Source organism: Euleptes europaea, chromosome 2 (genome assembly GCF_029931775.1).
Source record: "Euleptes europaea isolate rEulEur1 chromosome 2, rEulEur1.hap1, whole genome shotgun sequence".
Lineage (NCBI taxonomy): Eukaryota > Metazoa > Chordata > Lepidosauria > Squamata > Sphaerodactylidae > Euleptes > Euleptes europaea.
In genome coordinates this window covers 80,199,642-80,217,756 of record NC_079313.1, presented here as the reverse complement: position 1 = coordinate 80,217,756, position 18,115 = coordinate 80,199,642, and the positions used below count along the sequence as shown (strand labels likewise).

The following is an 18,115-nucleotide window of genomic DNA, read 5'->3' as shown; positions in this document are numbered from 1 at the left end:
GACTCTATGGCATTGAAGTCCCTCCCCAAACCCTGCCCTCCTCAGGCTCCGCCCAAAAAACCTCCCGCCGGTGGCAAAGAGGGACCTGGCATCCCTAACTGGCTGATTCACGGACGTCAGTGTGGATGTCAGTGTGGTGGGGTTACAGGTGGTGTATTGTTGAGTAGTGGTTACAGTTTCATACTAGGATTTGGAACACTCAGGTTCAAATCCCTGCTGCCTTGGAAGCTCACTGTGTAATCTTGGGCCAATCACTTTCTCTCAGTCTAACCTACCTCAGAGGGTTGCTGTAAGCATATAATGGAGGAGAGGAGAATGATGTCAGCTGCTTTGGATTCCCATTGTGAAGGAAGGTGGGGTATAAATGAAGCAAATAAATAATAAACATAACTGAAGATGGTGCGGCAGCTAAAAGGTAGGTTGGTTGGTAGATGGGAAGGAAAGAAGAACATGTGGGGATATGGCAACTGCCAGGAGGAGGGAAAGAGGAAATTGTAGAAAAGTGAGTTGCCCTGCACAAGTCCTTGCATGTTCCCCACTGCACAACTCAGCCATAGTTTTCTGGGGAAAGCAAGGCAGGAAAGCCGAAGACAGGAGTACAAATAAAGGTAAGTTGGCTAGTGGATGGGAAGGAGAGAAGGTAGCAGGGTAAGGGAAAAGGCTGAGGGGTCTTTCAAAGAAGGGAAATAACAGGGGAGGGGAAATGAGATGTACCCCACAAGTATTTGCAGGTTCCCCACTTGTCTTCCCAATTAACAATTCTTGCCTGACATCAGAACATACAAGGCACACTTTGGGACAAATTGCACATTATGTACATATGCCTAATAAAGCCTTGACTTTTTCACATGAAAAGCTGTCTCTTCTGAGAAGAAGAGTGGTGAGCGTGTGTGTAAATGCATTCTTAACCTTTTCCATTCTTACTTCTTTTTCACTCAAAATCCCCTTGTGCTTGCTACCCTCATGCCCAGAACATATCTGGAAGCCAACAGGGGGGAAAGCACCTTGGAGAACCATTCTGAGGGGGGAAACAGGTGGTGGGGAAAGGGTTAAGCACATTCCTCCACTATTTCTTTGCTCAGAATTACAGGCTCTAGAGCTGCTTTTCATTTATTAAAGAGGCCAGGATTTTGTTGCCTGCGATATGTAGTTTGCTCCCTTATCTTGCTTCCTTACACTTGTACTGGGGATGCCATCTCACTGGGGCAGGAAACTTTCTCTTCCCTCCATCCGCAGGAGCCTGCCACAAAACCACATGGTTATTTTAGGATATTTGTTTACGACAAAAGGCCCTTCCATTGTAAGGTACCACATGCTAATATGGGATGCTAGAGATGGGATCCCCCTTTGACTATTTCCCTTTCAGTCCATCTATGTAATTCCTTACTGGACATGGCTCTATGCATCCAAGGTAAAGAGAGTGCACACTTGGTTTAAACAAATGAACAAACTTTATAGAGTAAACGTTATATTATTGGATAAAACACATATTAATGCACACATCTAGAAATAAATAAAAGAATATTTTATTGCTGCACAGTGCTGAACTAGGTGTTAGATGCAAGATCTGTGATCAAATCCCAACTTCTTTTTAAAAACTTCAGAGCAGAAGCAGAAGCAGGCTGGGGTGATGGTGCAGGGAAGAGGGGAATTAACTGTAGCACAGCCTGGGCAGGCTATGTCATCCAACCCCCAACCCCCACCCCCAAGATGCAATGTTGGGCCCTCCTTTGGTATGTGATGCCATCTTTTTTTCTTTTCTTTTTTAAACCTTCTCTCAAACATCCTACTTGGCCCTAAACCATGAAACTTATGGAAAATGCACCCTCAGCCTGAATAATCACAGCCAGCACCCATACATCTAGAGCAGATAGGAACATCTTGAACACCAGCACCTCCCATCTAAGAATTTCCCTTTGTTCCTTTATTAATTATTTGATACCCAGAGTCACCAACAACTATAGCAGAAACTAGTTTGGCAACCTCTTAGCCTTCCCTGACACGTGGTGTGTCTGCCAGAAGCCCTATGATGTATCTGATTAAGCTATTTGATTTATACCTTTTCTGTCTGGCCCACTGTGTTCTTACTTAGAGGATACTGATTTTCATCCCCCAGATATTGCTGAAAACCAGCCTTATAAAATAAGTAGTACCGGTACCATATAATTGGAATAATGGATGGCTATTGTTTTCACATAAGCAGGCTACCTCATGACATTTGCAGTTACCTGGTGAATTCCCCCCCACCCCATGAATCAGCCGTAACAGCTTGTGCCAAATTATTATTTTTTTGTTTAATGTTTTAATAGACATATATCAAGACATACACACATGACATAGGCAAAATGGCAAAGCTACTTGAAGATTAGTTAAATTGTGGAACTCCCTGCCCCAGGATGTGGTGATGGCTGCCAACTTGGAAGGCTTTAAGAGGGGAGTGGACATGTTCATGGAGCAGAGGGCTATTTGTGGCTGCTAGTAAAAATGGATACTAGTCAAGATGTATACCTATTCTCTCCAGTATCGTAAGAGTATGCCTATTATATTAGGTGTTTTGAAACACAGGCAGGATAATGCTGCTGCAGTCATCTTGCTTGTGGGCTTCCTAGAGGCATCTGGTTGGCCACTGTGTGAACAGACTGCTGGAGTTGATGGACCTTGGTCTGATCCAGCATGGGCTTTCTTATGTTCTTATGTAAGATGATCTGCCCATTGGATGTGTCAGCTATCTATCTGTTATGACAATGACATTCTCCTTCAAATACATTTTCTCCCATATATATATATTCTTTAGTGTTATGTCTCATAGCTCAGAGCAAAGTGTAGGCTTTTGCACAGTTGGCTTATTTTCAACTGTAATTGGGTATTTATGATTAAAGTTGTATTCATCATCAGTCAAGACTGCTGGGAGCACATTCCTTGTTTCCTTATTTCTCTACACAGAGGCTGCTCTTCTGGCAGAATCACCTAAGGACGTCTTCTGCTTTTCTCGAACCTTTGAAGATCTCACCTGTTTCTGGGATGAGCCGATAGTGGCAAAGCAGGTGGATAGGGCGTATCGCTTCTTTTACACATACAAAGGGTACGAGGTCCTTAAAGTGACTCATAAATTTATCCGAAGTCCAAGTTGCTTGGGAAGGAAGGCCACCCAAATCTGTCAACCTGGATTCTGGTTCCAGGTAGATGAGTGGGGGATTGGAAGAAGGGTACTGTGTCTGTAGTACGGATACCAGCCTCCAGGTGGGACTTGGGGATCCCCTGGAATTATAGCTCATCTCCACACTACAGAGATCAGTTCCCCTGGAGAACATGGATGCTTTGGAGGGTGGACTTTATGGCATTGTACCCCACTGAGGTCCCTGTCCTCCCCAAGCTCCATCCCCAAATCTCCAGGATCCCCAACCTGGATCAGGCACCCCTACCACACCATCCCCCACCAGTGGCTAGGGGGACCTGGCAACCCTAGTCAGTAGTGGTGGTATGGGGTGGGATTTGAAACTCTCCTTTCAGGCAGGGCCAGCAGAGGGTACAGTGGAGAAATCTGCAGCTCTCTCTGTGAGTCTCTGACTTTTCCCATTCATCTCCACAGAGAACGGCACAGAGAATGCATGCTGACCTCCGAGAAACAGAGTGATGGAAGCTGGCGCCATATCTGCATCTTTCCCAATGACCATAATAGTGTCAAACTCTTCGTAGAGCTTTATGTTGAGGTGCTAGACAGCTTTGCCAATTATACCATACTCTCCCAGAATCTCTCAGTGGAAACTGTTGGTAAGTCTTCTTTCAGATTTGGGAAACAAAGAAATATGGAGCATGTGAAGGACTATCTAGGGCAGGGGTGTCAAACATAAGGACCACAGGCCGGATCTGCCCCCTTGAGAGCTCTTATCCAGCCCGTGAGCCAGCTGAGGCAGCCATTCCCCCACCCCACCCCACCCTTGATCTGGGCTGGCAAGGCATGGCTCGGCCTGACCAAGTGGCATTCACGTCATATCTGGCCCTCATAACAATTGAGTTCAACACCCCTGATCCAGGGCATGCGCAGGAGTCGGTGCAGTATCCAGTAACATACAATGCTATTAGGATCAAACTGTGATAGATGCTACTGTCTAGCCAAAGTTCACACTCATTTAATGTTCAGATCAACAAAGTGTTGATTATAGCGCAGCCATGTTGTTTGCAACCAAAACCATATTTAAATGGAACATGACAGTTGTACATATTCAGTTTAATTATTGCAGCTACAGATGCTTTCTGATAAGTGACCGTCTTCCTTACATAAAGGTTCTTTGTCTAACTTGACATTGTAACTCAAGTTCTTTTGATAGCTTAATCGCTCCCCCTCTACCTAACTTGAAGACATTAGCTGTATTTTGTTTTATTGCTGGGGAGCAGCAACTTTGGTGATATTTTTTAGCACGCCACATGCTATGAGTGAGCAGCCTACTATTTCTCTTTGGCTGAGAACAGTATCACCTAATTGACAGTGGAGTTTTAACTATTTGTGTCTCTAGACCCTTTTGACTGTATATTTTTCAGTACAATAGGTGCAAGGGTGAATTAGTGTGAAGGCATGTTATAATGCTTTCATTTTCCTTCATGTGTTGAAATTTTTGTTCAGTTTTGTTTTCCTCAAAGAACTCTTGCCTTAGTTTCACTCTGTTTCATCCTTTAACACAGCAGTTCTGTGATTGTTGCTTTGCATGGCTATGGGTCAGATGCTGCTACGGCAAACCAAATGATAGCTCGTGTCACCAAGCTGTGATCATTCCTAGGAAGGAAGATTATGGGAAAACACTGCAGAACGCCAACATTCAGGCACCTCTTAGCCAAACTGCCAGCTGTAGGAGGATTATGGCTCTAACCTCTCCCACCCAACAGAAGTTGTAGGCTGCTGCAAGCTGCAGGCATCTTATAAAATATCCCCAAATTATGGACTTTTCTGCATGAGATGGCAAAATCGGTTCTGGCAGGGCAACTGAGAAGGGGGGACTGGGGGGACAAAGTTTGGGGGGGGGTCAAGTCAGCTGGAGGTAGGGTTGCCAACCTCCAGGTACTGGAGAAGAAAAAGGCACCACTGTACCAATATCTAAGGATAAGGAACTTAGTACAGGAGCGAAACATACAACAAAGTGCAAAAGTACAAACTTTATATGCTACAACAATTATCCAAGAGTGACAAGGTGTCTATATAAATGATACACCAACAATAAAGACAAATGAAGTGGCTATGTACAAGAAAAAATAATTGTTCATGAAGTAAAGTAGTTTTCTCATAACAAGTCTTTCTATGGTAGATGGGTAGCCTCCAAACGTGAGGGATCCATAAAGAAGAAGAAACTTCACAATGAGGAGACGATCGTTTCGAGTTCCACAAAGCAACTCTTCATCAGTCCTTCCTATATTCCATACAAGAATGCATACTAGATATTTGTTCATACAGTCACAAATTTAAAAGGAGTTCCAATAAAAGTTATACTTACAAAAATCTCTTGTACAATCATATGTTTAAACGCAATCCCATTCCGCCAAGTTTGTATAGCTTCCCCTGAGGGGAAAGAGCCAGTGGGATTCTGGAGAAAATAGCAGCTTTGGCAATTGGACTCTATGGCATTGAAGTTCCTCCCCTCCCCAAACCCTGCCTTCCTCAGGCTCCACCCCCAAAATCTCCTGCCGGTGGCAAAAAGGGACCTGGCAACCCTACGACCACACCTTGTCAAAAGATACTGTTTCCAGGAAGCTGCTTTTTGGTTCCTTTGCCTATATTTAGCGCATTTGTTTTGGACATTCTTTCTGGTATGCAATCAAATAATGGAGGAAACAGTATAGTGAAAAACTGGAGCAGCAAACTTATGGCTATAGTACAGAAAGAAGGAGAGCTTTGGTACAAGGTCTTCAGTTCCATTTGCTGTAGCCAGTCACTTCCTTTCTCAGTACAATTCTCGCTCTTTAAAACCAATTCTAGCCAATCTTCAGAAAGTGTAAACTATTTTGTCATTTCTAGGGAGTACTCCAGGAAATTTAACTTTATTTCAGATTATCATTGTTTTCATTTTAAAAACTGACACTCCCTGCTCCACAAAGGCTTATCTGTTTTTAACAATCTCATCCATGTGCTGATTGCAAATATCACATCACATGATTGCCCAGTCACATGATGATTCGCCAGAAGGAAGTCTTTTAATCTCTTGAGAGCTGTCACTTTCTGTGGAAGAAAGTTCCTATGAGGCATTATCATTGTTTGAATGCATTGTGGATATCCATCTACCCTAAATATTAACCATTACAGTCTTTTCCCCCTGTCAGGGATAAGACCTTCTAGGGGATGAGGGTTCCATCCAGAAAATTACATAAAGGGAAAGGGTTAACTCTGCCCCAGCATCACAGCTCCAATCCAAATCAGGCCCTTCTTCAACTGCTTTAAATGCAATTAAACATATCAGGAACTCCAGTTTCAGATCTTGCCTCTCATCTAGATATAACTTCAGTCTTCATCCAAACTGTACTTCCCACATACAGTAGTGTGTTGTTGTTTTTAAAAAAGCCTGAAACACTTCATTTCAATGGTTTGCTTAAAGATAGGTCATTTGACCTTACTTTTAAAGTCCAGAGGATGAGTGATATATTCAGCAAATGGGAGAAGAGCCCCACCAATCTGAGTAATACACCTAGGCGCTTCATCTGCTCAGGCTGAGATGCATAAATTCCTGGACTTCACAAAAACCTAACCAGCAGAACACTTGCATTTTGTTTACTCCATGGCCAGTTTCAATGTTATGATGCATGAAAGTTCTCTAAAGCCATGCATGATTGCTTGCTCTGTTCTTTCATTCATTCAGGGCCATCAATGGGTATGGCCCTTTAAAGCATAAGCAAAAAAGACAGGCCCTTGCACCAAAGAGTTTATTGTCTAAGCCCAGACAAGACAAGGGGTGAGAAAGGAAAGGTTTGCAGTTAACTTAGGCTTTATGCTTGAACTAGGGTTGCCAGCTCTGGGTTGAGAAATTCCTGCCTGGGGATGGTGGGGTTTAGAGAAGGGAGGGACCTCAGCAGGGTATATTGCCATAGAGTGTATCCTTTTCAAAGCAGCCATTTTCTCCAGGGGAACTGATCTCTCGTCTGGAGATTGTCATTCTAGCCCTAGCTTGGCAGCCCTAGCTTGAGCCCAGCATGATATCAATACTTTCTTGGTAAATTTCATTTCAACATGTCTTTCTGCTTATGTGGCTGCCGTAACAGTCTGGGTATGAATTTAAGCCAGCAAGACCCCTGTTGCCTGCCTGCATGCCTTCTAGGTGAATTGTGGGGCAGGGCCCCTGGTAAATATCCCACACTAGCAGAGTTTGCACAGCCTAGCTGGAGAACTGCCTAACAGCCTTTCCCCACCTTTCAGCTGGACTTGGGGTTGCCAGCTCTGAGGAAAGTACCTGGAGATTTTGGGGGTGGAGCCTGGGGAGGGTGGGGTATGGAGAGAGACCTCAACAGGGTGTATTCCATAGATTCCACCCTCGAAAGCAGCCATTTTCTCCAGGGGAACTGATCTTGTTCATATGAAGATCATATTAAGATCTCAAGGTGCCACCTGGAGATTGGCAACCCTGACTGGACTGGGGAAGGGTGCCCATGTAGCCTTAGTGCAGATACAGCCAAGTCCCAGCATTCCAGCCTGCCTCTGCAGATTCCTGCATTGCTAATTAAGTCATGGAATGCTTCTATCATCTAGGAAAGCATTCCCACACACAAATAAAATTGCTGCATATAGAGAGTATTAGAATTTTAGAAATGTACATTTTGTTCATTCCTGTATTCCATCTGGGACTCACGCTTGCTTCCATTTGCAAACCAACGGTGATATTTATGACACCCATTAGATGCTAGGGGTTATGTCACCTCTGTTTGTTTATAGATCCCATAATTTTCTAGACCACCGTTGTGTGTAGAACTGTGAAATTTCTTCATGCCTTGAGTAGGGATGGGTGGTCCACCCTCAATAAGTGAAAGCAATGCATTGCTTTCAGTGCATACAGACTCCGGTACATCAAAATGTGCATTGCATTCAAAGCAATGCAGTGCAGAAACAACCCACATCCAGATATGCATCTCACAGCTGACAGTTATCTTGTACTGCTTTGCTTTCAATAGAATACGCACTTGTACAGGCATTTGGAAGCACATCTAGCATATCTCCCATAGAAAACAATGCAGTGCAAACAGACCATTTGCACTGGGTTGCATATTTGGATATGTATCCCATTGACCCTGGATCTTATCCTTTGGGGAGAAAGGTGGCTGAGGCCATTTCCAACAAGTTACATACCCTGGGGTCAATGTTGTTGGGAAGCACTTTTTGCCCTACATCTCATAGCACTGTGGTGCATTCATGCATCTCCCAGAGTTTCCTCAGCTTTTCTCTGATCCTTCTCAAGGCTGCTTTGCTACAAAGCTTTGAGAAGATTGCAGTGAAGCCTGGACGGCTGCCATGCTGTGTGAGTGGGAACGTTTCAGTTTTCCCTGACACTCTCTCCGCAACAGCCATTTCCTTCCCCCACCCCAGCCACCAGGGGGCTTTTTGTCTTTTTTAATGGGCAATAGAATACTGTCATACCAGTTTAATGTCACAGCAATGTGTGTAGCAGGTTCTCTGAATTCCCAGCTTTAATTTTTTCAAATAAGTAAGGGTCTCATTACACGATACGAACGTGAAAACTGAGGATTGTTCCCCGCATTCTTGTTCAGCGTTGCCTTTGGATGTTTTTATTCTTCAACATTTAATCAATACATGAGTTAAATATAGGGGGATAGGAAAATAGGGAGCAATAGTAACATGTGATATATAGACAGATAGACACTGGTATATGTAGATATCCAAGGGAGGTGGTCCCATCTTCAATGCTGTTGTATATTTTAATATGCACTGAGTGCATGACATTCCAGTCTAGCCAAGCAACTCTAAGGTAAGAGAAGGTGACTGAGGACATTGGTATATTGCAGCTGGCAAGATGTATGTTCGCGTAGTCACATGTGGGAGGAGGAATGCAGGGCTGACTCTAAAATGAGGCCAACTCAGACAGATGCCTGTCATCAACCTCTCATTCCACTGACTTACCTACCTGTCTCCTCCGCAGCCTCCTCTGCCTCACCCCATCCACTGTCACTACCCGGAACCAGAAAAACTAGTCCTCTTTGCCTCTCCTGGGCCTCTTTTTTGACACAGAACAGCAAGAAGCGCTTGCCCGGTAGGGCATCCCAGACTCTCTTGAGACTCCTTTCTCTCGTTAAGAGCTCGGTCACTTTTTTGGTTGGCCTGGCAACGGGGAACAAAAATAGTGGCCAAACTCTCTTGAGAAGAAACAATTTCATAAGCGTTCAGGAAGCTCTTACAGGGCACACACTGCTTGCTCTGCTGTTTTTAAAGAGGGCTAGGGGAGAAAGTGGCAAAGATTCGCTGCTAAAACTCCTGGGCGGTGGCAGAGGTTGAGGTGAGGGGGAAATGGGTGGGGGAGAGAGACTGGCCAGCCTTGTTCAGCACTGGGGGTGGGCAACATGGCTCTGATATGGAAATCAGCTAGGGTTGCCAGGTCCCTCTTCACCACCGGAGGGAGGTTTTTTGAGTGGAGCCTGGGGAGGGCAGGGTTTGCGGAGGGAAGGAGCTTCAATGCCATAGAGTCCAATTGCCAAGGCGGCCATTTTCTCCAGGTGAACTCATCTCTGTCAGCTGGAGATCAATTGTAATAGCAGGCGATCTCCAGCTAGTGCCTGGAGGTTGGCAACCTTCGAATCAGCCTCAACTGTGGGCACTACTTTTTATTTCCGTTGTGCACGTCCGGTTTCATTAATATTAATATTGCCTCTCCTCCAAGTCTCTTGTTCCATTTTATGCCATTCAGATCTTGCCATAGATCAAAACAGTCATGCCTGCATTGTGATAGATCTCCCAGGTGTTTAGCTTCTCCTTTGTTAGACAGGATGCCAAACACACCCACCAGAGGCCTCAGCGGGACACGCCCCTCCATGTTCAGTGGCCCCTCCCCCACCATTCACTGCCAGCAAACAGGAACAGAAAGACTGTTATTTTCATCTCCTTTCGTTTGTTTGTAGGTCTCATTTCTCCACCAGAGAATATAACAGCTGAATGGCCCAGGGTGGCAAGACAGTTGCGGGTGATCTGGGATCCCCCATCCCTCAGCTATATGGAATTCTTGGTCTATGAGGTTCTTTATGGTGTTGAAGACTCTGGGCAGCCTCCTTCCAGGGTATGGCTTATGAATAGGGTTGCCAGCTCCGGGTTGGGAAATACCTGGAGATTTTTGGGATGGAGCCTGAGGAGGGCAGGGTTTGGGGAGGGACTTTAATGCCATAGAGTCCAATTAGCAAAGCAGCCATTTTTTCCAGGGGAACTGATCTCTATCGGCTGGAGATAGGGTTGCCTCGTCCCTCTTCACCACCGGTGGGAGGTTTTTGGGGCAGAGCCTGAGGAAGGGGAGATTTGGGGTGGGGAGGGACTTCAATGCTATAGAGTCCAATTGCCAAAGCGGCCATTTTCTCCAGGTGAACGGATCTCTATCGGCTGAAGATCCGTTGTAACAGCAGGAGATCTCCAGCTAGTACCTGGAGGTTGGCAACCCTACTTATGAAGGGAAGCATTACTGGTGCTCAAAGCCTGCAGGGGAGGGACTTTGTTGTTCCAGAGTACCATTAGGGCTGGTGAGAGAAATTGCTCCTGTCCATTCTTACTCTTGCTTGGCTCTGTCTCTTACAGATTGAAGTGAGGAACAGCCACACATGTCGCCTCCGTGATCTGCTCCCCGGGCAGCAGTACCAGATCCAAGTGCGCTCCAAACCGGATGGCCTGTCTCTTGATGGGCTCTGGGGACCCTGGTCTCCATCAGTGTTAGCAGAGACACCCCATCTCCCTGGTGAGTGTTCTACCGGCTGGGAAGCGGTTAGCTAAGGACCTCAAAAAGGATACAACGTGAACAGACCCTATATTTTCTATTAAAAAATACAGATAAGAGCAATAAAACGCGCCAAATCTGCTGAACCAGCTCCTTTATGTAAGGGCCACAAAAGCTACTGCTACATTTCGGGCAGTGATGGTAGCGAAGTCCCACAAAGGTGCAAGAAGAGGTTAAAAGAAATGAAAGCTAAAAGCCCCTTTGCATGTTAAGATGTTTCTTCACTGAAAGGCATTAAAAATGTATTTTGCTGCATGCATATTTTCCCCATATTTATTTATTTTATTTAGAACATTTCATTTATTTTATTTAGAACCTTCCTATGCCACTTCCCTAACAAACCTGCTTGAGGCAGCTTACGGATAAACCATGGTAACAACATCAAGCAGAACTAGTGAAAGTTAATTAACTAATAACACAGCATTCATAAACATAGATAGAGAGTAAGCATACCATGAAACGTTTAACAACAGAGTGAGTCTCATAAAACAGGCCACAACAAGTATAAAAACAAATCAAAATACCAACTCTTGATTAAAACCTTGGGTATAAAGAAATACTTTCGCCTGGTGTCCAAAAGGGAGTACAGCTGGCGCTAGATAAGCTTCAAGGAGAAAGGTGCCGCCACTGGAAAAGTCCCAACTCTGATCATCAATCCAGTGAACCTCCATTTTAGCCACAAAGCTTTCCTGGGGCAATGCATTAGATTTCCAATATTTAGCAATGACAATATTTGCTGCAGTTTTCAATAAGAATCATCTGGATATCAATGTGTTTTTTTAAGATCAACATCTGATGATATGAATCTCCTATTTGTATTTATTCATTTACAGTGGCCTTTTTGCCATCCTGTGGCCAAGGGGGCCAGGGAGCAGGCTCTGCCCTGTAAGTGGACAAGGGGAACTATAGATGTAGGAGGGTTATGAGGCCAGAAGGGCAGGGTGGGGCACAAAGCAGCGGGCAACAGTCCTTAGTAGGTAGGGTAATGGCTAGCTATAGCCACATTTGTCAGGGGAGAAGGCATGCCCTTAGGCCTGAGGAACTTGGAAGGGCACACGAGCAGGAGGCTGGTTGGGGCAAGCACTGAAGATGGCGGTCAAACACAGTTTGGGTTGGACAGAGGAGGAGCCCAAGACGGAGAGTTCACGTGGAGGAAATGCCACCGGAGAAGCAAGTGCTCCAATAAAACAGCGAATTGGACTGTGGCCTGGCATCCTGAAGTTCCTCAGGGCCCAGGGGAAAACGTGGAGCTGCAACCTCTGCTGAGCCTTCTGCAGACTCTACTCCCGCAAGTGCCAAGGGAGGCAACAGCACCTGCGAACCCCGCTACGTATCCCAAGCAGGTCTTACGCAGAATCCTACTCAGGTCTATTAAGTGGAGTTTTACCTCAAGGAAAGCAGTCTTAGAACTGCATTGTAAAGCAACTGCTCACATAAAAAATACAACCTATGCTGTAAAACAAGTCTGGAATTCAAAACACAGCAAAAGTCCAACTATAATTAGATACGTCTTATGAAAACAAAATAACTTCATTAATGTCTACCAACCATATATATGTATTGAAAAGACAACCATGTGAGTCACATCGTAATTAACATGAAAGTGCAATATACAATCAGACACTGTGTTTTGGATTGTAAAGCAACTGGCCAGTTCTTTTTATCAGAAAATGCCATGTCATTTTTTTAATACAAACTATTGTGTCACAAATTAAAAGCCTTTTCAAAAACTTAGATGGGGCGGGGCTAGGGTTGCCAGCATCCAGGGTGTAGCTGGAGATCTCCTGCTATTACAACTGATCTCCAGCCAATAGAGATCAGTTCACCTGGAGAAAAGCGCCGCTTTGGCCATTGGACTCAATGGCATTGAAGTCCCTCCCCTTCCCAATCCCTGCCCCTCTCATGCTCTGCCCCCAAAAAAACTCCCACTGGTAGCAAAGAGGGACCTGGCAACCCTAGGCAGGGCAGTGCACCCACCAGCTTCACTTATCCTGGAATCCCATGCAGAAGTGCTAGTTCACACATATACAACAGCAAGCTTGCTGTTGGGGGCCACATGCTACAGTAGATGAGCACATGGGGCACTGACAAAATGAACTGATCCTAAAATAAGAGGTCATCAAGTTAAATTAGCGTATAACAAACAACATAGATATTCAAAACTTATTGCCACAGTATTTGATAAGCCACATGTTAGCAATGGTTCATTGGGTAATGTGGCTGGTTTCAAAAGGACACTGAATAAACCCATGATTAAAATGATTGCGCATATAACTCCCTGCTAAGGCTCTTGCAAAATATTAAATAAAATAACAAAAGAAGATGGTTGGTAGGTACAACAGTTTATTATTGCTTGTCCATTGTGATCATGTACTAGACCTGACTGCCATTGTGATTTGTATTCTCAGTTTCATGAAAACATTTATCTGACTCAATAAGGTTCTCTATAATTTGTTTTAAAACCAATAATAGATCCAAAAAATAAGTTTTGGAATACAAGATATCTTAAAGGCAAGTACTGCCAAGGGAAAGATACCCATGCCCCTCATCAGTATCCTAGCAGTACTGTTGTTACAACTGATCTGGAATGTTAAATTTTGCATGAATACTTGTTGTGTTTTACATATGTTGTTATGAGTTAACACACGGAAATAAGATCCTTTCGAGCAGGGGTATCGAACTCATTTGTTATGAGGACTGGATATGACATAAATGTCAATTTGCCGGGCCAGGCCTTGTGTTCCATAAAATTTAATGCCTGGAACCGGAGATACAAACTTTATAGAAGACACAGGCAAAGCCAATTACTGATATTTTATTTAATTTAAATTTATTTGTTAGATTTATACCCCGCCCTCCCCAGCCAATGCCAGGCTCAGGGCGGGTAACAATATTAAAACAACATAACAATAAAACAATAAAACCCTAAAATTATTCTCAATGTGGTCTAAAATCATCAACCCAGGCGCCGTATAATATAGTCCTTCTAAAACAGAATACCTTTCAAATAAGTCGGTATCCCACCCCCCACACACAGTTCAATAGTTATAATAAGGAGTGGGGAGGAGTAGGGAGGCCAGCACTGATGTTATCTGTGGCTGTCCTCAATCGTAGGCCAGGTGGAATAGCTCTGTCTTACAGGCCCTGCAGAACTCTTTCAGATCCCACAGGCCCTGATGTCACCAGACAGAGCTTTCCACCAGGACAGAGCCAGGGTTGAGAAGGCCCTGGCTGTTGTCGAGGACAGCCGCACATTCTTAGGGCCAGGGACCACCAACAGATTTTGATCAGCAGAGTGCAATGCTCTTCAGGGGGCGTACCAGGAGGCGTACTTAAAATACAAGCATGCTTAACACAATATCACTCTTACAGTATTTTTTTTTATTTAACAGTCTTTGATAATTGACACCTCGGGACTGGGGGTGGTGGTGGCTGCTTCGGCTGGCTTGCAGGCCGGATAAGAGCTCTCAAGGCACCTGGGCTTTATGTTTGACACCCCTGCTTTAGAGGCAGTAGGAGTAATGTGTTAGTCGGTAAGGTGGGAAGATCAAATCTCCATCTTGAGGAAGGAGTTTGGGGGCACTGTTTGGGCTGACCAGAGGAGAGTCAGAGTTCAGTGCCTTGAGTCAGGCGCTGTCCACTGTGTGATGGGACCTTGCCTGGGAAAATGGATGCCAAAAAGTAGCTGTAACATTTGTTTGGCCTACATGGTGTATATGCTTCAAGAAACTGCGGTGTCACTCCTCATTCTTCTTTCTCTTCTGGCCAGGAGAAATTGGCCTGCACTGCTTCACTCCTGACTTGCACCAACTGCGCTGCCATTGGGACTGGGAGCCCACAGAGCCTGGAACCTCTCACAGCATCCTGTACTGGGCAGAAGACAACAGCAGCAGCACAAGGTGACAGGCCAGGATGGCTGTTCAGAGCGCATATACTGTTGCTGTGCTAACCAAAACACTAGCATTCCACTGTGTGTAATGCAGAATGTCATACCAGGACAGGAAGATCTTTCCACCCCACCGCTCCAAATATCCAGTGTCATTTCACCTCCCATATTCTCATATGCCTAGAATTCACATAGCTTGAATTGAAGTCTCCTTAGAGGTGAACTAATACAAACAAGTGGGCTTGGTACAAACAAGGTAACCTGTTCCCTTTTTACAAATGTTAGCCCCTGCTTTGAATTTCCCAAAAGCAGGGCTTCTAAGGCCCACAGAACAGCCATTCTTTTTACTGTTCTTTGGTAAACTCTTGAAAATTTTCCTGACAAAAGCGGAGTTAACCTTGTTCTCTTTCCAGCTGGCTGGCCAAGCCCACTGTCAGCTAGGGCTGCCAGCTTTTAAAACGGTCCCTCTAGCTGTCCCTTTAATATTAGTTTGACCTGCAAGCAATTATCAGGAGATGTCATTTAGGCCATGACAATTTTATCTGCCCATTTCCACTCATTAAACCTTTATTAAAGTGACGTCCCCCCATCCTCCCCCCCCTGTTCAGTTGGCCCCCTTACTTACAACAGTCACACTCTCAAACTGCCATGGTTTAGGAGGCTAGATTGCTTGAGCCCGTGGTGGTCAAGGGTGAGACTGGAGGTGGCCTGTCAAACCCTGATTCTCTGTGTGATCAAACAGAATTCTGTTAAAAGGGGTAATTTCAAACAGGTCTAAGAGCAAACTCAGCAGAATGAGAATCTGTTTATATACTGCCTCCTTCTTTTCCTGATTCTTTAGAACACAAGCCTGGCATAAATGTGAGGAAGAAGAGAGAATTAAGCCTCATTATCATCCTAGCTTCCACATCTGCACCTTCCAGCCTAGCAATAGCAGTTACATCTCTGTCCTGGTAATTGTCACACATGGACAACCCCAGAAAGAGGTGAATTACTTCAAGGAGCCGTTTGCCTTGCGCCAAGTGGGTAGGCATCTCCAACATTTTCCAGACCAAAAACCCATGGGTACTGTCAGACTTATTTCTCGGCAGGGTGGCATGGGGGCGACTTAAAATGGTCCTAGGTGGGTCTGGCATTAGAAGAACAAGCAAGTGGTATTGCTTGCACAGCTCGGGGCCTTTGCTATCAAACCAAGCTAAGTTGCTTTGACAAATATACCTTTCCCTCTGATTACAGTGCTCACTTCCCCACCAAGGATCCTGCAACCTAATGTGGGGAAAGGGATACTAAAGCTGGAGTGGGTCACACCCCTGGAGGCATTAGCTGAGCACATGGTATATCAGATACGGTATGCTGTACAAGACACCCTGAAGTGGAAGGTAATTAGGTACAAGAGGGGCACATGGGAAAACATGGAACGTTCACGGAGCTCCTACCTCCACTTCCATTTCTGTTGAACTCTAAAGCACAAACAGAAACATAAGGGGAGCCATGTGGTCGCCTTCTTCTCTGGACGCCCTCTGCCTTTTTTTCCTGCTGGTCTGATGGAATATTGATATATCTTTAAATCATCTAAAATACTAATCAATCGCAGAGAGGCAATAGAAGCTAGGATCGTCTACTTGCTCATACTCCCCTCCGTGGGTAATTCATCACAATATGGGGATGATGGGGTTAGTATTTGTGGATCCATATTGTGCAGTTCAGGAACTAACTGGGGTGGAGAGCAAAATTATACCTAACTTGGACTGACAAAATACTTCGTAATGGCCTTCTGTCAACCTTATTACCCACACAAAGCCACTTCAGAAGGCTGATCTAGGTATCATAATGACACACAAGCCTGTGTTAGTTTCCTATTGTGAATTCCAGGAATCTAGAAAGCACAGCACACCTGATGAGGCCATTCTCTGTGCAGGTGTTGCACGTGCAGTATTCAACAATGTGTGAAATCCTGGACCTGGTCGCTGGAGGTCATTACTGCCTACAGCTGCGTACTCGGCCAGATGGACAGAAGTACCAGGGGGTTTGGAGTGCCTGGTCAAGTGCTGAATGCATTGAAATCCCACCTGGATCAGGTAAATCACCACCAAGAACAGAAATAGGAAGTATAAGATTGGAAGGGTTGAGAGGAGGCAATTGACAGCTTGCCACTGACAAGGAATCCAGGCAAGGCTGAATTCTAGAGGGACAGACGTTCAGAAAAGATCTGGTTCCTCACTCATTGTCTCTGCCTTAGGTTCAACTGTCTTGGGTGTGGCAATCACACTGTTGTTCTGTGCTGGACTTGTGCTGGGCCTGGGCTGCACTTGCCTTTCCACATACAGGTAACTGACCCCCAAGTCTGACTATTGCAAAGTCCACTACTTAAAATTGTGTTGCTTGGGAAATTCCATAATGGGAGGTGATACTTTGTGAAAAAGACAGGTTTGTCAGGGAGCAAACCCACAACGCAGAGCCTCATTTGTTCAGTGAGATCGGCCTAGTTCCTCTGGGCTTACATGGTTTTCATTGTTAAGCAGTGTGAAACAAAAGCTCTGGCCACCCATCCCAGACCTTCAGCATGTCCTGGATGGATTCCTTGAGGACAACAGCAAGCAACATCAGCAGGTGAGGCCTTTCTCCTCTATACAAGAGCCAAGAGTGTGGTGTAGTGATTATGTTCGACTAGGACCTAGAAGACAGACAAGCAGACATCCTGGAGTGGGGAGGGAGCCCTGAGGCATTTCTGTGTTTCTGATGCTGCAGCCTTCTTCCTTTCCAGGTGAATGCTTTCTTCTGCAACAAGACCCAGGAGAACACACCTTTGACTTGCCCACTGGAAGTCCTGTCTGAGGTGCCCCCGGATGTACAAAGCTGCGGCCCTCTTCCGGATGCAATAGAGCAGATGGAATGGGATAACCAGCTTTCTTCTTACCAGCACTACATGGTGCTGAGTCCTAGCAGTACCCAAGCGAGCAATCAGGAAAATGAATACTTTGATGGCGCAGAGGATGGGTCTGACACCTTCCCCATGCCCTTGGAATATGGCTCACACACTGCTTCAAAGCCTAAAGTCCACCTTAGTTCTTTTACCTTGTGCAGCGTGCCACTTTCTGCCTGTGAGATAAAAGAGGAAAGAAGCGTAGACGTTTCTGAGGAACAGCCTGCATCCCCCACACATATCTCAAACCAGTCTTACTTGCTGATGGGCTGAGCATGCTCATCAAAAGGTAGCACAAAGAGAGAGGATCCAGTACTGTGGATGCTGCAGTACATTAACAGAAATTCTGGG

At 45.1% G+C, this 18,115-nt stretch overlaps 1 protein-coding gene across 1 annotated transcript; it reads left to right on the top strand.

The window, feature by feature from the left end:
* The first annotated feature begins 396 nt into the window (after positions 1-396).
* On the top strand, positions 397-18,037 carry MPL (MPL proto-oncogene, thrombopoietin receptor). Its single transcript, XM_056844796.1, has 12 exons — positions 397-415; positions 2,944-3,082; positions 3,590-3,771; positions 10,099-10,253; positions 10,760-10,916; positions 14,725-14,854; positions 15,683-15,867; positions 16,078-16,220; positions 16,760-16,919; positions 17,081-17,168; positions 17,361-17,451; positions 17,606-18,037. The coding sequence occupies exons 1-12, from the start codon at positions 397-399 to the stop codon at positions 18,035-18,037; spliced, it is 1,881 nt and encodes a 626-aa protein (XP_056700774.1).
* Positions 18,038-18,115: the final 78 nt, after the last annotated feature.